This window comes from Kogia breviceps, chromosome 6, assembly GCF_026419965.1.
Source record: "Kogia breviceps isolate mKogBre1 chromosome 6, mKogBre1 haplotype 1, whole genome shotgun sequence".
Lineage (NCBI taxonomy): Eukaryota > Metazoa > Chordata > Mammalia > Artiodactyla > Physeteridae > Kogia > Kogia breviceps.
The window spans coordinates 29,944,342-29,969,422 of NC_081315.1; the positions used below are offsets into that span (position 1 = coordinate 29,944,342).

Consider the following 25,081-nt stretch of genomic DNA (forward strand, 5'->3'; position numbering starts at 1 on the left):
GCACCTCATTGGAATGTGAGCTCCATGAGGGAAGGGGTTTGACCTGACTTTCTCGCTCATCTCTGTATTTTTAGCACCTTGAACAAAATGAATATTGGTTGAATAAGTGAATGAATAATTAATGAAAGAATAAACCTTCCCAATTTATAAGTCCCTGTCTTATTTATCCAAACCAGCCTAGACCCACCATTTCAACAATATTCCTTTAACAATTTCATTAACCACCCTTCCACTCTCAATTCTTTTTTTAAAGAAAAATCTTCTTTTATATCCCTTTACAGTTGCTCCTAGTTGTCTTTTTTTTAAAAAAAAAAAATTTATTTATTTATTTATTATTTGGCTGTGCTAGGTCTTGGTTGCGGCACGTGGGCTCTTGTGTTGCGGCACACGGCCTTCTCTCTAGTTGTGGTCAGTGGGCTCCAGAGCGTGTGGGCTCAGTAGTTGTAGCACGTGGGCTTAGTTGCCCCCACGGCATGTGGGATCTTAGTTCCCTGACCAGAGATCTAACCTGCATCCCCTGCATTGAAAGGTGGACCACCAGGGAAGTCCCTCAATCCTTTTTTATATATTCCACCATACTCTCATGGCCAAACCCCATCTCTCTCTCCACATGTATAATTACACACACACACACACACACACATACACACACACGCACACACACCCCTTCTCTATTCAACTTTTTTCTACATCTACTCTCCCACTATTCAGAACAGAGAAAAATAACATGTAAAGGAAATAATAATTTACATATTTTTGAGCATCAATTAAGCACCTATCACTATGTCAGGTACTTCCACAAACATTACCTCACTTTTGGCACAAACCCTTATAATCTTGTTGCCTTTCCACCTCATTCATGCACATTTACTTACACCAGTCCCCAGGCTAACCTTCCACTCTCTCACCGCAGACAAGGCAGTATTGTTTCCTGCTGTCCAGCGCTTTATCTATCCGTGTTCTGGATTTTGTTCCTTTCCTTTTCCTCATAGAGCTTGGCAGTCTATTTCATGCTTTCTTTCTTCTATGTTTCATGTGCTTTCTCTCTTTTTGGATCTTTCCAATTAACACAGGAGCATGGTCACTTACCTACCCATTAAAAAAAAAAATCTCCCTCAGAGTGACTGGTAATGGGTACAGGGTTTCTTTCTGTGGTGACAAAATGTTGTAAAATTAGATTGTGGTGATGCTCATAGAGCTCCATGAATAAACTAAAACTACTGTATTGTATACTTCAAGTGGGTGAATTATATCATATGTGAACTACATCTTAATAAAGCAGTGACAAGTTTTCCCTTCCATTATTTCCTTTCCTCACTGTGTTGACTTGTTCACCTCTCATTCACAGCACAGTCCTCTACCATCTAAGTTTCTTTCTCTAATGACTCTTAGAATAATCCAATGAGGACTTTTCAGTTCTTATTTGTTCAGCCTTCTTTCAGACAGATTCTAAAACACACATGTGGTTATGTCACCAACCTCCAACCTTCAATCCACTGTCTTATAATGCAGTTAAAGTTACTTTTCATGGCATTAAAATTACTTTTTCTGGCTCCTATCTATCTCTTTCGCCTTATCACTTTTGGCTCATTCCACAAACATAATCTCCAGCCATGATCTCTTTCACACATTGTGCAGGAGGCTCATACAGTTTCTTCTGTGTAGCCATCCTTTGCTCACAACTCTATCCAATGTTCATATTCACCCTTCAATCTACAGCTCCGGCCTCTCATTTCCCACAAAACATGGCTGGATGCTGGCAGTCTAGGTTCAGTGCCTATTCTCCACACTTGCGCATGCATGCATGCAGTGTGCTTATCTCTACACTGAATTTATCACAGTATTGTAACTGTTTACTTATCCATCTTTCCCCACTAGACAATGAACTCTAGCTGATGAGGGCAGGGATTTGCCTTTCAACTCTTTAACCTTATTACATAATTTAGGTTTAGTAAAAGGTTGTCGAAAAAAAAATTTCTGTTTTCTCCTTGCCTCACTTTACAATGAATTCTGTATGAATCTTCCAAGAAACAATCTCTAATAACTTCTCTAGTGTTAACAGTTTATGATTCTTTCTATGATGCCATCGGTAATTCATATTCTTTTTTATAGTTGTGTTTTCTAACCCACGGGTTTAACAGGGAACAACATAAGGGAAGGAACTAACACTTGCTGAGTACTTATGATGAGATGGATACCACGGCAGGCCTTTTCATGTATTACACAACAGTTAATTCTCCATGAGTTGGGCATTATCATACCAATTCCATATACAGAGTGTCAGGAAGAGCTAAGTCACATCACTAGTTGGCACTGGAGCCAGGAATCAAATCCACATTTGTTTGTTTGTTTATTGTACTGCATCACACTGCATCGTGTCACAAAATTCAGCACTATATTAAGGAATGGCTACGATAAAAGATCATATTTGTTTCAATAACATTCAGAAAGCAAATATGTATACTTATATGAATAATGCTAAGTAATGAACTGATATGGTCTTTCAAGAACATTGATTACCCACCATACACCATAGGCCGTGTTTTTTGAGTGAATGCTGAGTCTAATGCATAATACATGTTTATATAGCATATAATATAAAAATAAATTAGGGGGTGGGACTTCCCTGGTGGCGCAGTGGTGAAGAATCTGCCTGCCAATGCAGGGGACACAGGTTCGATCCCTGCTCCAGGAAGATCCCACATGCCGCGGGACAACTAAGCCCATGTGCCACAACTGAGCCTGTGATCTAGAGCCTGCGAGCCACAACTAGTGAGCCCACGCACTGCAACTACTGAAGCCCGCATGCCTAGAGACTGTGCTCTGCAACAACAGAAGCCACTGCAATGAGAAGCCCATGCAACCGCAATGAAGAGTAGCCCCCACTCGCCACAACTAGAGAAAGCCCGCGTGCAGCAAGGAAGACCCAGTGCAGTCCAAAAAAAAAAAAAAAAAATTAGGGTGCAATGAGTTGGAATGCTCTCCAGTTAAAGTTTAATTTGCTAATAATTAACCACTTGGAGATGTGGGGAAGAAAAGAAACTTACAGCATAAGTTTTAAACAGTCTTTAGCAAATGCTGATCATGAAAAATAAATACTGAAAACTTATTTGGCATGGCAGTTCCTCAAAAAGTTAAACATAGAATTACCATATAATCCATCAATTCTACTTCTGAGTATATACCCCAAAGACTTGAAAGCAGGGCCTTAAACAGGTATTAATATACCCATGTTCATAGCAGTATTGTTCACATAGCTAAAAAGTGGAAACAATCCAAAATATCCATTGACAGATGAATGGATAAACAAAGTGTGGTATATACATATGATGAAATATTAATCAGCCTTAAAAAGGAAGGCAATTCTGACCCATGCTGCAACATGGATGAACCTTAATAAAATAAGCCAGATGCAAAAGGACAAATACTGTATAATTCCACTTATCTGAGGTACCTAGAATAGTCAAGTTCCTAGAGACAGTAGAATGGTGGTCGTCAAGGCCTGAGGGCAGGGAGGAATGAGGAGTTACTGTATAATGCATACAGAGTTTCAGTTTGGGAAAGACGAAAATTCTGGAGATGGATGGTACTGACGGTTGCATAACAATGTGAATGTACTTAATGCCACTGAATTACACCTCAAAAGAGGTTAACATCGTAAATTGTATATTTATTTACCACAATAAAAACCAATATTTGAAGTCATAACACGTTACTTTAAGTGAAAGAAAAAATATAATTTGGTTTATTCATGTATGTCAACTACATATCTAATGTCTAAATGGACTATGCCCAATTTCAAATATTCTACCAAGTTAATTTAACAAACATTTACTGTCCCATTGTCTGACCACCTGCCCAGAATCTGGATTTCGAAAATCTGGTAACCAAAGATACACAACAGTCTTCTAGTTTCCCCTGTCCAATGCGGTATCCACTGGCCATATGTGGCTGTCTAAATTAACTAAAATTAAACATTCAGTTCCTCAGTCACACTAGCCACATTTCAAATGCACAATGGCCACCTGTGACTAGTGGCTACTGTATCGGGCAGTGCAGATACAATGAACATTTCCATGACTACAGAAAGTTCTATTGGACAGTGCTCTTTTAGCTTGTACTGTAAACAGTACACGGTAAACTGCTTTGGTAAATCGTTGATGTGTGTGAGAAGAAGGGTCGGTCAATCCAGAGTGAAAACAAAGAGCCAATTATACTGACTGATCTATAGAGGAAAAACATCCAGCTGATGGAATGTTTCACTTTTTAACTAGCAGCATCACACAGATACAGAGAGCCATCCTTTATCAACCACATGTTGCACAAACTTTAATGATGGGAAAAGTATCACTATATTGACTTGGACACACCAATAGACAAGTCTTAAAAAAAAAAATAGGATCCCACATTGGGAGAAATGGTATTAAATACATTTTCATAGCAACTCTACAGAATATTACAGAATTTCAAAATTAAAACTACACAGATTTTATAGCAACATAAAATAATATATGCTGGTATGTTAAGTAAAATAGGACATGACAAAATCAAATCTATATTGATTCCATGGATATAATAGCTAAGTATAGATAGGGATAATTACTACAAGGAAACCCCCAAAAACAGAACCAGGTGGTATATTTGAAAAGTAATTATGGACATTAATAGAACCACTTTTCAAATATTGTTAAAACAATAAAAAAGAAAGTAAATGGGCCTATTCAATTCTATTCTAACAACGAAATTATGTAACACCATTTGCATGTTTGCTCCAACCTCAATTTCATACACGGAGCTTATGCATATTTTGTGTCATGCAGTCAGTTGTTGCTCTAATAAAATAAAATGCCCCCTGAAAGGAACATTTTGAAAGAACTGAAAAACTGGAAGAGTCTTTTAGAGTTCACCTGATCCAGTTCTAAAATAAACTGAAACACAGCAATTCAAAACCTGTGCAATTTAAGATAAATGTACATCGAGTGCATAGTGCTTTTCTTTGTGTATTAACCTTCTTTATCTAGCACATAAACCAGGTGATAATATATGTTAGCAAATATATTTAAATATGTACTTTCATATACTGTCAACGTGATCAGGTCATAAGTAGAATTATAAAGAAATACATCAAGTGACGGTAAAAAACGACAAATCTTACTTACTGCAAACGATGTTCCCTTTACAGTGATATACAAGTTTCCCTATGAATCAAAGCCCCCTGGTTTCTTTAATAAAGTTCTCTTCTAAAATAGTACAGATGTGTAAGGTGTTGTCTGTTCAATTCCATGAACATACAAACATCTTTGTATATGATGTATGTTAGCTGGAGGATGTATAATTAAATTAAAATACTTAAAAAAAAAACCCAAGGCTATATGCAATTTTTGATGAATATTGTATTTGTCAAAACCATGTTTTGAGTGTTTTACTTAAGAAAATCAATGACAAAGATAAAACAAGTCTCAGTAAAATCCAACACCAAGTTTGATGATGTAGGAAAGTTATAGACTTCATTCTTACTATTAACTTCTATATGGTTATACATGTACTTATATATCATATATAAATATGTGTTTTATCACATTTAAATAGATTTATGCTTATAATCTTATTTCTTTAATGAATTATTATTTTCCTAGTTCTTTAACTTAGTGAGTAGCCTTCAAAGTTATAAAAATCAGAAATATGATTATTGATCCCTTAATGGGTTCAAATTGAAAAAGCTCTCATTTTATATTCAGTCAAACATTTTATTGGAGGGAAGTTCTGGGTTCAAGTCCCAGCTAGGTCACTAACTTAAAGGTTATCCTGCTTAAGGGCACTTTACCCATCTGGTTTCAGTTTCATTGTCAGTAAAATGAAAGCATGGGGAAGATGAGATCTAATAGCTTCTGGTCTAGAGATACCTGTTAGACCCAGTCAGATGACTTACCTCTCTCAATACAGGATCAGTTATTGAATTCAGATTGACAGCTCCTTCATAGGTCAGGTAATAGAACACATTGAGGGCTCGAACGGCCTCCGGCCCTTGCTGTTTATAGCCAAAAATGAGATCAATCCATTGGTGAAGCTGGCAGGAGACAAATTCACTCTCCAGAGCCTGAAAAAGAGGTGTAGATCTTATTATTATGCTGAATTCTATTTTAAAAATATATAGAGACATTTAGAACAAGCAGTAACATTTACCTCTAAACTGACTGTGAACAGACTTATTCTGATGTCCTATTTTCCACCAGAATTTGTCCTCCATTTTTATAGAGACTTTGCAGCACTTGTCACACTGAATTACAATCGATTGCTTAGATTTCAGTCTTAGTCTACTTGTCCTGTAAGCACTGTGAGGACCAGGACTGGGTCTGTCTTGGTCATGTTTGTAACTCAGGGCCTGACAGGTACTCAACTTAACGTTTCAAAGAAAGGAGGTCATACAATGTACAGGTTACTTTGGGATAGCAAATGTGAAAATACTAAACATTGACTATTCACTTGAAATATTTATAATTTTCCAGAATTAAAACATTTTATTGTCTACTGTAACAACTGTAACCAAATTATTTAGTTATTTCAACTAAGTTTTTATGCCAACAAATTAGATCTTGGGAGGGATACTTATAATTACTGAATTATTATTCTATGTACTAGTATCAAATCAGACCAAATATTTGATGCTATTAACATAAGTGTCCAATAAATAATGAATGAACATAATCAAGTTTTCAACAGAAATGCTGGGTTCAAGATGCACTGCCAATTCATCATGACATTCCCAGTTCCAAGCACTGTACCTAAAACACAATAGGTACCAATAAATGTTTCCTGAACTTAATAACGTTAAAAATCCTAAAGCGTTTTAATGAGCAGAGACTTCTTATTTTTAGAAAAGTATTCATACTTATTTAATGTTGTTAAAAATTATTCCAACATAAAAGCTTAGCATTATGGACTAGTCTATCAATAAATAATGTTATTCAAATCACAAGCTGTGAAGCTCAATTTGAAGCATACCAAGTTGTATCAGGTAATGTATCTCACTGAAATTCTTACTTTTAGAGTCGCAAGTGTATGACTGTGATGTATTTTTGGTGTGGCTTGCTGCTACGTTTTCAATATTATAAAAAGAAATCTGTTGGTTTTAAAACAAAATTGACTGACTTCTATAGCAAGCAACCAATGAGATATATAAATCACCTTGTGACAAAAGATGTTCCTATTAGTTCACAGGTGTACACTTGTGTAGATATGTGCTTGATTAAAACAACTGCCTATGAATAAGAAAATTGTTTATGGCTAAATTCAAATAATATATTTCCTTTAACTAATATTTAGCATGGCTTCATAATATATCACATATCATAAAGTATAAAAAATAATTCTGTAAATAAAACTCTAGGCAATTCTCATATTCCAAAGTATACCTGAATTGAAATATGCCTAAAAAAGATTTATTTAGTTTCAATTGTAAAATTCACTGTTTAAAACATCTCTTACAAAACTCATTATATTTATAAATTTAGTAAACAGCTAAGAGAGCACAAAACTGCTTCACATTTTATTTGAAGTAAGAAGAAAAGGGCTTATAATAACTTTCAGGAAAGTCCTATTTTAAGCACATGGATTTAAAATTAATCTGAAAATCCAGGAACTATTAATGCAAGTTGCACACAAAAAATGATCTGTTTGTTTCATTAGCTTAGGTCTTGCATAGTGATGGGGTGAGGGGGTGGGGCTGGAGGACATGTTTGAAGAGACACATAAAAACAGCAATTGTCTTAATTTGTGAGCAGTGCACTCTACACAAAAGCCCTAAATATGTTCAAATTAGAGCAAGCTGCTTGATTGTCACTGCAGTCTCATGTCACATTAATGCATGACAAACATTAAACCATACACTTAAATGGCAATTTATATCATTTAAATGTTTACTGCCAGACTAGCTCATCACTCATTTAAATGTGACTTTCTGACAGCTAATTTCAGTTAATTTTCTTCAATTCACTTAATTAGAACTTTCAATCAGGGAAGGACCTATACATATCTTTGAGCTTATGTCCTTTTTAGTTGTTCAAAATCTGAGTTAATAAACAGCTGAAAAGCTCTACCATAATAGATTAGCATGTAATATCTCTGAGTCTACAAAAATGTGTGACTATATGAAGCAAACTCACAGTATATACTCTAAGAAAGAACCTACACTTATTTATGTAAATAATACTCTCGCCAGTAGTTTAAATAAAAAACGTTTAGTTCATATACACACACATTATTGAAATGATAAAAGAAACCCTGCATCTAAGCTAATTAAAAATTAATGATTTCAAAATTGTTTAATAAGATAAAACAGTCAGGAGTCTCCTGAGTGTCCGTGGTGTTGTGATCTGAGACTATAAAATTCCAGAAGGCTCAGCAAATGACAAAGTACAAATGAATTTTCTCAATATTAAAGCTCTAAAAACTAGGGCAATTTTATTTTATGTGTCATCACACAAAGAATTGTGAGTCTTCCTAATGTTGATTACTTCTTTATGCACATTCAAAATGGTGAAGTTGGTTTGATTTAGATGCTTAAACCTTTACATCTTGACACCACATCAAAATGTTAAGCAAAAATGCTGAAATGACAGACACAACGCTCACATTATGCCACAAGCATGCATGCACAAGTCACCATAATGCCATGGTTCATCCCTCCCCTTACTCGGTTACACTTCGTCAGTCCTTAAGGGGTTGACCAGTAATTCACCGAATTATTGGCAAAATCTCTTCCAGAGGTTGATAAACATGTTACCTTAAGGAATAAACTTTAAATACATTTTGAAAAACTAAACTAAAAATCTCAGCAGTCTTCAATCATTTCTTGCAGTATATCAGAGCTTTAAAAAGGGACCCACAAGAACAACTGCCATGGATATACAGAAATTTCCAAGTTTAAAAATCATTTATAATACAAAGTCAGTTCAGGACTTTAACATCCTTTTGATACCAGTGAATGGCAATTGCCTAACCAAAAGTATATATATGATAATAAACAAATGCACTTACTAAAGACTTGACGGAAGAGGTAAGAACAAGCTGGAGGAAATTACTGAGGTTAAAAAATACAAATAATTCAAAATGGAAAACCCTGGGAATACATTTTACAACTTCTGTTTTTGAGATTCAAAAATATAAATCAAAAATTCTTTAATTCCCCTTTCATATGTTAAGATTTTAAAAAATATTCTTTATATAAATACTTATTTATATGCACATTTTCAGTCACAAAAAAATAAAAACATTCCAGTGGAATGCTAAGTATCTGAGATTTTTCAAAGCCTTTAGGACAGACAGTCCTCATTAGGACTGGAGTTAAATATGGTTTGCAGCTAGGGGATAGAAACATTCTTCCCATGCTGCTATCAAACCTAACCAATCAATTGTTAGTACTCCCCTAGCAGGCTAGATACATCATTTACATCCAGTATGTGCTCTGAGTAAAATTTGTAAAAAAGAAAATCCACTAAAATGTCCAACACAATAATATTCAACTCATCTGAGTTATTATAAAATAAATCAGGGACTAACATTCAATTGTTAAGGTTCAAATAAGACTATGAAAAGACAATCATATGAAGTCTCACACGAATTGTCAATCCAATCCAGGGGGACTCATATTAGTCTTGACAAACTGTCTTGGGGCTGATATCTGTTTTTTTAATGAGATCTATCAAGCAGAGACTAAAACACTTGAGATATGCTAAAAAGTAGAGTATACAGATGTCAAATACAAACACTTATTAGTAACTTTCAGTTGTTTGGCCCACATGCAGAACATCAACAAATTAAAGGTTTAATATTATAAAGAAAATAGTAAATTATTCATAAATAACTCATTTGTGTAGCCCTGTGTCAGAAATAATTATAACATATATGAATATGTGTCTAACAATAAATCTCACTGAAAGATCGCAATCTATGTCTTCCTGAAACTATCCCATTAAGGAAATGAATTATTTATTGATAAAAAAAGTTATATAAAATTATTGTTGCCTCTTATAGTAGAGTCAAATAATATGATAACATGTAGAAATCGTTTGCTTTTTCCAAGAAATTCTAAGCTATTTGAGAATAAAAATTGTAAAATAAAAAGCATTAATCGTGTGTTCAGTAATCTATGCATGCTTTAGAAATACTCTAGCAATTTCCTTTTATCTTCAAAAAATCATATTTCCTCTAGTGTAAAAACTACGTAAAATCAAGAGAACTAATTTCAATTAACAAAAGAAATTGTTAGATAATTGTTTACCTTAATTGTGTATTATTTGTGTTTCTCATACTTGTAATTCCCAGATTGATGCTAATATTTAGTTACACTTTTGCTAAATCTTCTCATACCACGCCATTTAAAAAAAGCGACTAAATAAAAGCTACTGATATCTATAGGATAAATAATTGTTATAAAAAAATCAAATAAATAAATTATTATTTACAAACTTTTAAGTACAGAAATAATTATATAACCAGAGAGAAATAGGCTTGTGCAGCCCAGATACACATATCTGCACCCCATACTACTACTACTTCCATTCCCAGGCTTTGAGAAGGCCCAGTTCAATTCCAAGATACAAAATGCCATAGCTATAAGCTTCAAATAAGAAAAATCACTGACTAAACCTCTTGACTTGATATGCATTTAATTATAAGATGTATTTAATCATATTTTAATAGAAGAAAGTATAAAAATTAGTTTTGTAACTTTTTGTACATATAATTAAGAGTCTTAATTCATTTGAGAGTGTAGATAGTAATAAGTTTCAAAGGAGTTAATGTTTAGATTGGCAAAAATGTTATATACAACATTATAAACTTGGAATTTTAAGTATTTTTCATTTTAAAAACATGTAATAAGGCCTTCTTATAACACACACACACACACAGATTTAAAATGAACTGGTCTGTTATGTTTGCATGTGCTGGATTTCAAACACTAGTGGTAATGTTTCCTTAACATTGATATATGACCTTTGTAATTTACATTGAAGAAAGCTGTTTTTTTCAGCCTAATTAGAACTGTTTCAAATTTTCCTGCTAAATATATGATATAAAGTCCTTTCAACTTTTTTATTCTAGAGTTTCTTTCCATGTCAACTTTGTTCCAATCAAAATATGCTTTGAATTAAATGATTTTGATTGAATATGTGGATCACATTTCACTTCTAAGATTTAAAGTCCAAAAAGGAAAAGTTTAGCCTGTTCAAACAAAGCAAAAGCAGCCACTTTGCGGAAAGCTATTCACATTTAAGAAGACTGACAAATTGTTTGTGTGCACCATTAGGTCTAGTTTCTGCAATAGTTGCCAGATTTCCTGTCCCCCTAATAAGATACATTAACTCCTTAAATGCTGGCTCTGAATTTCTGATGAATCCAAGTAACCTCAGCAAATTTTTAATTCACCTATAATTTCCTTTTTTGAAATAGATTGAAAAAATAGAAAAGAAAAAATTGCTGTTATATCAAATTCTTCGAGAAACAAAGGTCAGAGAAAAATCAACGTTTTTTTCATATTGGACAGATACAAATTCAAAATGTAAATATGCTTTCCAAATGGGATTTTTCCAGATGTGACAAATCCACATTAATCCCTGTTTCTTAAAAAAAAAATGCATTAGTTAACCTACGTAAGGATTACTTGTTCAGGTGAAACACAACAGTGAAAATACTGAAGTTCATGAACTATAATCTATTAACATGAGCTTAACATTCTCCCACACTGATTACAAATACATCACAAAAATGCTTCTGAATTCAGATATTTACCTTAGTATAAACATAGAACAAGAATGTTAACCAAATTTTATATTATTTACAAAGAAAAGTTTAACTTTGGGGGCTTAAAAAAAAGTTTAACTATGTGTGAAGCTGTGACATTAAGAACAATAATTCATGAATGTCAAGGGGGAAAAAAAGGAGGATCAAGGATTTAGGAAAAAATTGTGGGATGCTAAGAATAAAAATTTTATCTGACAGTTTAAAAAATGAAATTTAGTTAACAACTCACGGAAGTACGGGCTGAAAGTCAGATAGAAAAATCACTAAAGGAGTTCTGCACTTCTAAACTGCCCTTGAACTGTTGGGCAGAAGAGAGATTCTGGAGCCAGCAGCACATTGTTCACTTCTACATTTATACTATTACTAAAGAAAAGTGTGAGTTAGTATCATATCTTGATAATAACCATCAAGCACTCGTGCATCTTTTGGCAGGAGACTCATTCTGTCTACGATTGTTATTGTGTAGTTTTAAATGGAGTAGTCAACCAGCTGTTATATATTTTACACACTGAAGGCCATGTTTCCTTTGAAATTCATAGTTTTAATCTCAACTGAAGTCTGTATTGCTGTGTGCCAAGATCAAAAGGATTAGGCAAACTTGTACAATTACCCTCCTTTTCAGAGAGATGATTTTTTTCTCATGTTTAAAATAGTCCTACATGCTGACATTTTATCCAACTATTTTCTTTAGAGCTACAGAACATTAAAACATTTAATTAACATTTCAACCTTAGGTCACTCTTAATCTAAAATCTAGGAATTCACAATATACAGATATGCTAAACTAGTTATAGTGTAACACACATAGGGAGATGGAGCTTTTAAAAAAAATCTAATAAGGAACGATAGAGAACAACTATAATTAAAGGATAGATATGATGCATATGAATCAAGATAAAATAAATATAACAAAAGAGAAGTAAGACAATGCAAAAATAAGGATAAGAAGTACATAAAAATTATGCCATGAAATTCTATAGACTTGTTAGAGGTGTGCCATGTATTTGACATTAAGCTTTCTAGCAGGCAACATAAAGAAACACGAACACTTACAAGAGTCAAAAGTGACTATAATGTAAAAACAAACCAGATGGCCTAGAAAAACACATTATTTCTATTCCTAAGATAAGAAATTCCTCCCTTGGCAATATGATGGAATCCAGGTATGTGACTCTCGCAGGGACTGACTTAATCCTGGGATAGATTTAGAGTATGGACAAATGAAGAGACTACATATTCTTCAGGCAATCCTGCATAAACATTATTTCTCTTAGGTGAGGATTGGAATGGTAAATTCTAGATTACGTTCCATGACAAGTACCTGGAATGCAGCCATTTTATTTTGTCAGTAAATGTAGAGCCACATGCTTCAACAACAGCTAAACTGAGTCACAGGACTAATAATCTCTTAAAAATGTGAAAGGAACGACACAAACAAGACTCTGTGGAAGACAAGCTCACCTTCACGTGGAAGGGGGAGTGGTCTTCCCTAAGACAGATGCAAGATTTTCCTCAGAAAGAAATTCTGGATAAACTTTCCCACATAGATAAATGGCAAGAGAAGCCTCCAAGTGCCAATCATGATGTCCAAATACACATAGATGTTAAAATGTTTTAAACCACGGTACTAAATGCTCAACCCTTTAAAAAGAATTAGTAAAGGATCCCTAGAAAATGAATTTTGAGCATTGTAAACTGCTGTTATGCTCTCTGAGATAAAGTAGTTATAAAAAATATATGCTTAAGTAAATAAAATATTAATCTAAAGTTCTTAGTTACCTGCCTAGGTATAGAAAAAAAGAACAGGTTTCCTCTTCAACAACCATAGAAAAATGTATTAATTTGCTGTATGAACTTTTGGAAGTTTTAATTTTATCGTCAGTTATTAAAAGAAGGAAAACAAAACCAAAAAAATTTAATCCCTTCCCATTTGCTTATCCACATAGATCTGATAAATACTAGCAGTCTCTTGCCTTTGAAGATGCCCAGACCAGAATCCCTGCTTATTGCCAGATGTAGTTTAATCCCACAGGGACTCCAGATAAAAACAAGGAGCTGTCTTCATGGCACCAATGATTCTCTGGACTGACTGCCACAAATTTACGTTGGCAAATCAAAATCCTTGGCAAAATGGAACACTTATTACATCACCACTTCCAAGAATAACCAATAAAGAAAAACTTGAACTGAAGAATATGAATGCAAATGTTGAATATGCATTCATATTGTTGAACGATATGACAACAAATGTCAGCTTTGAAGCACTGACAAGTTCAGCCAGAGAATTACATCTGCACTTACTCTGTGTGCCCAATTGTATACATGTATATTACGTAGGGCTAAAAGTTTTTTTCATTCTGCAACTTTTGATTAATATCAGCAGCTCTGTCATCCATTCAATCAACAAACCTTTACTGAGTGCTCACTATAAGTTCAGTTAGTTCTATGCTAGATTCTAGGGCTAAGGAGATCAGATATCCCTCTGGAGAGAGGGTAGGGAGGCAAGGTCATCTCTAAGATGATTACAATAGCTTATGTGAGAGGTACTGAGAACCCCGATCAAAAAAGAAGCAGTGGGAATGAAGAAGAGGGACAGATTTCAGGAAGATTTAAGATATAAGTTATTATTTATACCACCAACTGATTACCAATGTGAGAGGTGAAGGATGACAACCAGATTTCAAGTTTGGACCTTGATCATACTAGATAAGGAAGAGTTTACATGGTAAAAGATTAATTCAGTTTTGAACTTAACATTAATATTTTGAACTTTAGGGACTTGCCTGGTGGCGCAGTGGATAAGAATCTGCCTGCCAATGCAGGGGACACAGGTTCGATCCCTGGTCCGGGAAGATCCCACATGCCATGGAGCAACTAAGCCCCTGCGCCACAACTACTGAGCCTGCGCTCTAGAGCCCGCGTGCCACAGCTACCGAGCCTGTGTGCCTAGAGCCCGTGCTCCGCAACAAGAGAAGCCACAATGAGAAGCACATGCACCGCAATGAAGAGTAGCCCCCGCTCGCTGCAACTAGAGAAAGCCCGCATGCAGCAACAAAGACCCAACACAGGCAAAAATAAATAAAATTAAATCTTTAAAAAAATATATTTTGAACTTTCTTCTATAGATTTGAATTAACCCTAAGCCTTTCTTGGATCTAAGTCTGATAACTATAACAGAAATTTGTATACTGTTTCAATATTAAAATATGTTCATGTTCAATACTGAGATGTCTAAGCCAAAAAGTTCTGGGTAACAAAATAACCACCAGACTTTATACTAGTGATGTCCAGTGGTAATATAATACAAGCCAAATATGGAGTTTAAAATGTTCTAGTAGCCACATTTTTTAAAATAGGAAAAATTAATTTTAATATAGTATAATCAAAAATATCATTTAAACATATAATCAATATTAAGTTATTTTGTATTAAATCTTAGAAATCTGGTATACATTTTACACTTACAACATACAGCACATCTCAGCTCAGACTAGCCACATTTCAAGTGATCAATAGTCACACATGACTAGTGGTTAAAACATTGGGCAGTAAAGCTTTATTCAGTTCCAAATACTGAATCCGCATTCAGATTTATACAGTGTTTTTATAAAAGACAGAATTCAGGGATTAGCAATATTTAACACTTTAAAATATACAGCTTCTCCTGCTGAAAATAAAAATAAACCTCACAAAGCACAAAACACCTGCAGAAGACTATAAAGTGACCTTTGCTGCAGTTTTGAATTGGTCATTACAATTCTCAGTGCCATGAAGAACGGCTATATCTTAGGACATGAGAGCAGAAATATAACATCTTCACTTGTTAAACAGACACAATATTCTGCAATGTATATTCTTCAGCCATTTACAAATATCTGAAGAAATGTGGCAGCATTCAAAACATGGCACTATGGCTCCTCTAACAACAAAGGTAAAGGGCTAATTTTACCAATTATGGTATCACCTGTAAGCTCTCAATCCTTAAAAGTCCTTGGTTAGAATTCTTACATATTATCTACTCAGCTGTATCAGCTATGTACTTTAAGAACTAACATATAGCCGCAGACTACGATTTAGTATAGGAAACACAATGTTTGCTGAAAGTCAGATACATGAAACCTGTAGACAACACGGATGCATTCATAAACCTCATAAAAATCACCTCATTTTAGCAGCACATGAAACTAGCCTGTTTGCCCACTCTTAGACATCCCATAACATCTATAATAACAGTCTATGATTCTCTAAATTGTAGGTCTGATTCTTTTGGAGTTATCAATGTAATAATGACTAGTAAATAGGGTCAGTCTTTTTAAATTATTATTTATTAATTTAATTTTATTTTATTTTTTTGTGGTACGCGGCCTCTCACTGTTGCGGCCTCTCCCGTTGCGGAGCACAGGCTCCGGACGCGCAGGCTCAGCGGCCACGGCTCACGGGCCCAGCCGCTCCGCGGCACGTGGGATCTTCCCGGACCGGGGCACGAACCCGTGTCCTCTGCATCGGCAGGCGGATTCTTAACCACTGCGCCACCAGGGAAGCCCTAACTTATTTTTATGTAGTTATGAATACACAGGCAATATGAGATCAACAATCTAAACCTTTTGAGAGATTCAAGTAAATTTGTTATTTATGCTTCCTTACCTCACTTTCACTTCTTAACTAATCTCTCGTCTTTCTATTATAGTTATACCACCGGAAATGTTTTTGCTAAGATTACCGTTTCCATCTGTCTGAATCCTATGGATGCTTATCACTTCCCCTCTCTGCATTATGGCATTTATGTTTCTCACTCTATCGCCTCCTCTTGCTAACGTCCCTCCAGATTTTCTTTCTGCATTTCTGATTCTCCTTCTCACTTTTTAATGGAAGGTCTTTTTCCTCTGTCGACATCTTCAGTGTTGGTTCTCCTTGCAACTCACTCCCAGGCCCTTGTTTCTAATATAACTCAGACCAGATGAGCCAGATTTCAGCTACCTCAACCGACTATTATGACCATCTCCAGAGTTTCAAGTCCAGAATGTCAAATTAGACTACTTCTTTTGCTCTGCCTCAGGTAACTCAAACCTAATATATCAAAAAAATAGTGAAGAATTTTTCCTCTTAAACTTGCATTCTTGCTTGCTTTTCTGATTACAGAAGGAGACCTCATCCACTCAGCCAATTCAGAAATGGGGCAGTCATCTTGGCTGCTCCTTTTTCCTCTGCCTCCAAAATACTATCTACTAAGAAAATAAGCCTCCAAAGTATCTTTCAAACTCGTTCTTTCTTTTCCTTCCACTGTGACTATGTTTGGTTCCATGCTTCATTATTTCTTGGCTCAATTATTCTAACACTATCCAAACTGTTCTCTTTCTCTCTAAAATCCCCTCCCTCCATTCAATTCCTATCTAAAACCTGACCAATTCACGACGCTCCTTAAAACTTTTCAGTGGTTCTCCTTTCCCTAAAGCAGCGGATATCCAACTTGAACAGCCACTAAGATCACCTAGAGGACTTGTTAAAACACAGATTGCTGGGCTCCCAACCACAGAGTTTCCGTTTCTGTAGGTCTGGAGCTGAGCCCAAGATCTGCCTTGTTAACAAGTCCTCAGGTAAGACTGACGCTCCTGGTGGGGCAACCACGTTTTGGGCACCACTACCCCAAAGAAAAAGCCCATCTGACTTACAAGACACTAAGGATTGTTCATATAACGTGCCTCCAGTCTTCTCCCTCCACAGGTGTCACTCACAGCTCTCTTTACTAAACACATACTGCACGCCACCTCCTGAGTTAAGCTGAGCGTGCGTACTGTACTGTAATAACATCAAGATCTTTGAACTTTGTTCACACTGCTTTGTATCTCTGTAATGCCCTTTTCGTCACCTTGCTCCCTCCCTGGCAAACTACTACTCATTCTTAAAGACTAAGATCAAGTGTAGCTTCCTCAGTTAAGCCTTGCCCAACCTTCCCAAGGAAGCAACATAAGGTATTTCCTTTCAGTTTCAGAGTTAAAAAAAAAAAAAACAATTATAACTATGCATGGTGACAGCTGTTAACTAGACTTGTGATCATTTCACAAATATGCAAATATTGAATCATTTTGTTGTACAACTGAAAGTAATATAATGTTATATGTCAATTATATCTCAATAAAAATTAATGTTAAAAAAAGTATGTACACACAAATGAATAAAATATTGAATATTTAATGGTAGCCTGAGCTTTTCCTTAATGGTGCATGCCACAAGTATTATATTTTTTGTTATATTATATATTATCACAAGTTACATATTTATTTGTTTAGTTTCTTATTTATTATCCATCTCCCTCACTAAACAAAATGGTGCAAAGGGCAGACACTATGATGTCTTTCTCATTGCTATATTCCCAAAGACTAATAAGTAGTAGGCACTCACAAAATATTTGTTGAATGAATAAATAAACACATCACTTAATCTATTTCCCTAATTAGTTACTGCCATGTCTGTTTGATCTTCGTAATGACAGCCCCAAAGGGCAGGTGTCATATTCTTCCAATTTTGTGATCACAGACCCAATTACCCAGCAGGCCCCTAAATAAATGTCTGTTGAATGAATGAATGGCATTTAAGAAATTCTTGTGATTTAGCACAATTCAGCATCTATGCTGAGGGACTATGATCTTAAAGCATTGTATAAGAAGCATGAAACTGACCATAGAAACTTTATCCAGCTGATACTGTGCTAATTTGGCAGAGTTTTAGAAAATGTGAAGAATTTCTGTGATTACTAGCCATTACAAATGATTTGTCTACAGTTTGCTAACCATACAGTCAAATTTAGGGTAGGCTGGTTACATGGAAAGAAGAAAAAGTGAAGTGGATATTACAGTATCATCTTTCATATTTTATTTTCTCTTGAACAATGTCAGGAAGATGGATGCAAATAAAGTCATTAATAACCTTGACAAAGCCTCTAGAAAGACCACATATTATGCAAGGAAAATGCATCTGAAGGTCAACCTGGAAGAAATTCACTGACCAACTAAACAACACTATAATAACAATAACATCGGCACTTAACATTTAGTGACTGCATATAACGTGCCCGGTTTTATGCTAAATGTCTTACATGGATTATTTTCTTTAATCTTCACAGTAACCTAATGAGATAAGCACTACATTTTTAAAAATTGTTTTACAAACGAGGCTAAGAATGCTAAGTAAATAGACTAATATCACACAGCTAGTAAATGTCAGAACCCAAATCTGACTCCTGAAGCCATGTCAGTACACATCTTTTTGAAAAATTCTGAAATAGAGTGGTATATGCCAAAGCCGCATTATGAAACTTCTAAAAATATGAAACCATTTCATACCCAGAATTATTTTTAATGGGTTTCACATATACCATTTGGTGACACTAGTCTTAAGTATTGCTGAGTATACACTAAATCTGATGTGCCATGTCAACCCGAAGGCTTTATTTACAGATTTTATTCTTTCAACTGGTTTTCACTCGTACACCTGCCTTTCAAAACTAACACTTTCACCTTGTATTATAGTTTATTTTTCTACCTTGCTCACTAGTAGCTGAATTCCTGGAAGGCAGAGATTATATCTCATTCTTGGAACTGAGCACACAGTAAACACTCAATAAATATTTATAGAGCTAAATATGAAATTATATTCTAGGCCTCTTTTTCACTAATTTAACTGTATATTCATTAGGAGATTTTAAAAATCGAATTTAAAAAATCAGCCTTTAGAGCAAGACAGAGAATACCAACATATTTGTTAATTGCTAAGTCCAAAGACCCTCAATAAAGAAGCAATTCATTAAACTACTTTGCTCTGAGAATTAACAATAAGAGTTCATTCTGCTAAACATTAGCAACTTAAAAAATGTGATTTCATATATTTTAATGTGTATCATATTTTGTTTTGACACATAAACTATTTGATTTATTTAAATCAAACTACCGTGCAAAAAGAAAGGAGAAAATTTCTCTTATTTCCTATTTAAATAAACTTTTAATTAACTATCAAATTCGATACATGTTTTTGTTAATTTTTAGAAAATGTTTTAAATACTTTCATGCAATAACACTGTCTCAAACTATCTACTCAGGGCACTGACTACACATTTTTCTTTTATTTTTCAAGAAGTATAGCACAAATATTATTTGTCTATGTGATTTCAGTATCTCTTAAATGTGCCACTTGGCAAACACTTTTAAATTAAACTACTATAGTAATAAAAATTTCCAACAAACTGTTTTGAGACTTTTTTTAAGCTTTTCAGGTGACCTTTTCTATAAGGTGGTAAGACACACTAGAGTACTATAAAACCACAGTTGGAACCACAACCTTTATTAGGTTAGGAGAATCGGATCGAGACATAGATGCATTCATTCTGAAAGACCACCATTTTCCTCCCTTGTTTAAAATTATAACTCTTCTTTACAGAATGTCTACAGTTTCAGTTAAATTCAACTCAAAGGATGCAGTTATAAGGTCAGAATCCATCAAATATATTATTAGCAATGTAAGCATTTAAATTTTTCTTAAATATGTACGTGGAAAGACAAACAGCAAGGCAAGAGTTAATTGAAACATTCCTCTTTGGAGCAACTGCATTGACGAGTGGGGGCTGGCGGATGGCGGGAGGAGGAAGCTAGGCAGAGAGATCCAGAGTTAATCAGGGAGCAAATCCAAAGCCAGGCATGGATAGGCCTCACTAATGAGTCTCAAGTACCCTGCAGTGGTTTTCAAACTTAACTGGCTTCAAACGATGCCACCCCATGACAGAATGCAGCTAGCCATAAGAGGAGAGTGATTAGAATAAATGACTGGAGTAATTAACTCTGATGTGAAACCACCTGATTGGAAAAGAGAAGCCAAGAGCTATTTAGCTGATGGTCCTCCAGTAGAAAAAGGAAGCTTTCCCTTTCTCTTGTGTGGGTGTTCAGTTAGAACTCAACTCTTTCAAGTAGGCATTTGGTAGCACTAATGAAAAGCAGCTTTCATTCAAGGGCCTTCCCATTCATTTTGAAAGGGGAAGAAAATAAAAGCTTCAAAGTAGAACTAATTTACTTTACTCCCTTACCTCTCAGTGAATTTGGCATTAGTGAAGTCTGCATTAGTATTAATGCTAAGAATCTACCTCCAAATAATGTCATCAAACACCAAAAATTGTTATTTATGAAATAACCACATAAGAATAATTTTTAAAAATTAAAAATTTGTCTTTCTCTAAAAATATTTTCCATCACATGTACATCTTAAATATATACAATTTTTATTTGTCAATCATACTCAATAAAGCTGGAAAAAATGTTTTACACAGAAAACTTGAAATTTATAATAATCATTGATCAGCGTCAATACTTGCTTTATAAAATCCACTGGGATCATTATTCCTATAGCAAGAGACCCCTGAGTAGGGGAGAAGGATATAAAGTACAAATGGTGTACATTTGCTTTTGAAGAGAAAACAAAAAAAGAATAATGTTAAGCCAAGGAAAGAAAGAATACATATTTTTGCAAAAAGACAGCTTTCTTACAGTGCAAATTGAGCCAAAGAATCCACCACACTCTCTAGTCTGCTTTATTTTACAAAGAGGGGAATTACAAAGACTGGGGGAATTACTACCTGCTGTTTTACAAGTAATCATCAATTCATTGGGCCAATGTTGTTCTGTACCTGCTGAGTTAATGTTCCTAGACACACCCCTCCCCCTTAAACAGGTTCACAAGCTGCCCAGGAGCAACTACGGTGTAGTAGCACATGTAACTTAGCAAATGTTTATGCCTAAACTCGGATTTATTTGACAGCTTTACACCTTTGGGTATGATATAATTAAATGTTTTGACAGCTAAACAAAAACTGTATAAATTTAAAAGCTATTAGGAGCTCAGCATCTAGAATCAAAATTTGCTTATACCCTAAACCATTTTTAGCCATGCATTCCAATAAAAAGCACAAAGAGAGGGGCAAATGTCTATTCAAATGTTTTAGCTAATTCTTTCACATTTCTCTTATGAAGACTATTCCACTTATAAATACTGCCAATGATTTTAATATCAACAAAGGAAACATAAGCAGCTTTAAGATAAAACCTAAACTTTATCTTTGGCTATTTTCTATAATTTTAGAAGCAGCAATACTAAAAAGGCACAGACTAAGATATATGTAGTGTATTATTTAAAAGGCCACTATGTGCTATTTAAAAGGATTTAAAGCAACACAAGGAAAGTGAGTGGTCCGTCAAACTCAGCCACCAGTGACTCAGGAGTTAACTTTCATTCTCCAAAGGTGCCAGGTTCCAGATTTTCACAGTACCCTGTGCTGCTGCTTGTTCCTCTGAGATCCCAATTCTCGCTTCTTGTGGAAGAGAGGAATCACAATGCCTACCTTCAGAAAAACTCACTGTTCATTATCTGAGCTCCAGAAAACGTTCCCATCAGTAGTACTATTCAAACACATAGATTAAAAACCTCAGATACTTCTCTAACAAAACAAAACAAAACAAAAACCTATAAAGCAAAATTGTCTATTAAACGATCTCTTTTTTTAAAAATGCAAGGCCAATTTATATCTACTGTATTGCATCATAGTATCATTCTGGTAAGCACCCTCAGAGTACTGGCTTATAGTCTTAAAAAAAAGCTCAAGTTTAAACAATATCTATAGTCAGAACCACTACGGAAGCATTTAGACTCTATCAAATATATAAAAACATTTAAAATCTACTTTTCATTATGTAATGACCTGAGGGGATATTCTATCCTCACTAAAGGTAACAATGATCTGTTGTTTATTTTGAAAAAAATCAGTGAAATGTTTAGAAATCAGTTCACTTCTCCTGTGATGTTTATATTTCACTTTATCATCCCTGTTGGAAAGACAGTTCTGAAGGAAGAAAATACTATGAACCAAACCCTGTTTAACTTATACATGCTGATGTCAAGTAATTTTAAAAAACATATTCTAAAAAGAGCGTCTTATGTACACATTTAAAAACATAACTGCATTATCTAATTCTCTTCCTCTCACTCTTGTGAACAGGATGGATGTCTTTTTGTGTACCATATTTGGATCTACTGGAACACAGCCTGAAAGCGGATTTAACTTTTTTGAATTTTTAAATATCTGACAGTGTATGGAGTGTGGGGATAAGGAGGTGGGGACTCAGAAGCTGACAGCTGCAATCTGGCTTTTTTTTTTTTTTAATGAATGAACTTTGAATCATCTTATAAATGCTAGTTATAAGGCTCAGTATTCCTAGCAGATGGGCAGCTGTTTGAAGACTTACTGAATTTAGACCCAAAGGGAAGAATTACCTGGTATAAAACAAGAAACTGAGCTTATTTAAATACTACATTTTGAAGATGTCCTCTTCTTACGAAATATTATCTCAGTGTCTTTATTTTATTATTTCATTGTTTCTCTTTTCCACGGACAACATGTTTTGAAGAGTTATCAAATAGTCAAATGTTATCAAATACGTTTGACAAGATGTATATACGTCTGCCAGACCTTCTGATTAGAATGAGATAACCAGTGGCACTGATCTAATTCAGCCAAAGCACAGGAACTAGAATTTAACCCGTGTTGCCTTTTTATAGGTAAAAGATCTACGTTCAAAGCATTGAGAAATTGCCGTGGCAGCTCTAGGGGTACAATGACCTTTGGTTGAGATCCATTAAACATTAATAAACATATCACGCCTAGTAAAATATACTAATTTCATAAACCTAAGACTCCATTTGACTGTAAGATGAACCTTTATTTCATGGATTGCTAACAAATAAAAAGAGCTGCAAAATAATGATAACGGAATGCTATATGATACAGAATTTTTAAATTATACTGATTGAAAGAGCTATCAGCTAGTGGGAAGCAGCCACATAGCACAGGGAGATCAGCTACGTGGTTTGTGACCACCTAGAGGGGTGGGATAGGGAGGGTGGGAGGGAGGGAGACGCAGGAGGGAGGGGATATGGGAACATATGTAGATGTATAGCTGATTCACTTTGTTATAAAGCAGAAACTAACACACCATTGTAGAGCAATTATACTCCAATAAAGATGTTAAAAAAAAAAAGAGCTATAAGACTTTTGACTTAGATTTTATTAAGTATTGTACCTATGTAAAAAAGAAAATATAAATGAAATTAACTGGTTATTTATAAAACGTTTCAGAGTCCAACTCTTCTGAATTACTTCCTGACTTGAAGTTGTTGAAATCTGTGTTTTTCTTCACAATACTGTTCTCACTGCCTTTAAAAGCATTAGTGATGCAGCATCTTTTAAAAAGAATTCTCCACTATTACCTTTGGAATTTTCTACCAAGCCTCAGACATGCATTTTACAAATTTTGATGCTGACATTTTCTTGATCTCCCTGCTTTTTTTTTCAGAGCTGTCAGTGCACTTCTCATGACTACTCTACCTCTATGCTCTTCTGTGTTTATATGTCTATTAACCATGATACCTCTATCTGAACACCTCTACTATGATAACTCTATCTTAAAACTTACCAAAATACATTTTAAGATGTTTGGTGGAGCAACACTGTTTAGTGGAAGACAGCTTGGCAGTTTCTTATGAGCTAAATATCCTCTTTCATATGATCCAGCAATTGCACTCCTTGGTATGTACCCACATGAGTTGAAAATTTATGTCTACATGAAGACCTGTACATGAATGTTTACAGCAATTTTACTCATAATTGCTAAAACTTAGAAGCAACCAAGACGTCCTTCAATAACTGAATAGATAAATAAACTGTGGTATATCCATACAATGGAATATTATTCCTCAATAAAAGGAAATGAGCTATCAAGCCATGAAAAGGCATGGAGGAAACTTACATGTATATTGCTAAGTGAAGGAAGCCACTCTGAAAAGGCTACATGCTGTATAATTCCAAATGTATGATATTCCGGAAAAGGAAAAACTATGGAGACAATAATAAGATAAATGATTGCCTGAATGTGGAGTGGGGGGAAGGGGAAAGAATGAACAGGTGGTGCTCAGGGGATTTTTAGGGCATTGAAACTTGTGCATGCCACTGTAATGGTAAACACATGTCATAATACATTTGTTAAAGCCCACAGAATGTATAACACAAAAAGTTAACCCCAATGTAAGCTATGGACTTTAGTTAATAAAAATGTATCAATATTGGCTCATTAATTGTAATAAATGTACCACACTACTACAAGATGTTAAGAACAGGAAGAACTGGGGGCAAGAGGAGTGAGGGGTGTACACTGAACTTTCTTTATGATCTGCCCAATTTTTAAATAAA

General features: G+C 34.8%; 1 protein-coding gene across 2 annotated transcripts in view; it reads right to left on the reverse strand.

The window, feature by feature from the left end:
* LRBA (LPS responsive beige-like anchor protein) overlaps window positions 1-25,081 on the reverse strand; it is a 721,911-nt gene that overhangs the window by 66,987 nt on the left and 629,843 nt on the right. For both annotated transcript variants that reach the window (XM_059066707.2, XM_059066706.2), the window contains exon 47: window positions 5,930-6,097. In XM_059066707.2, the coding sequence (XP_058922690.1) occupies window positions 5,930-6,097 (168 nt within the window). The remainder of the gene's footprint in view (window positions 1-5,929; window positions 6,098-25,081) is intronic.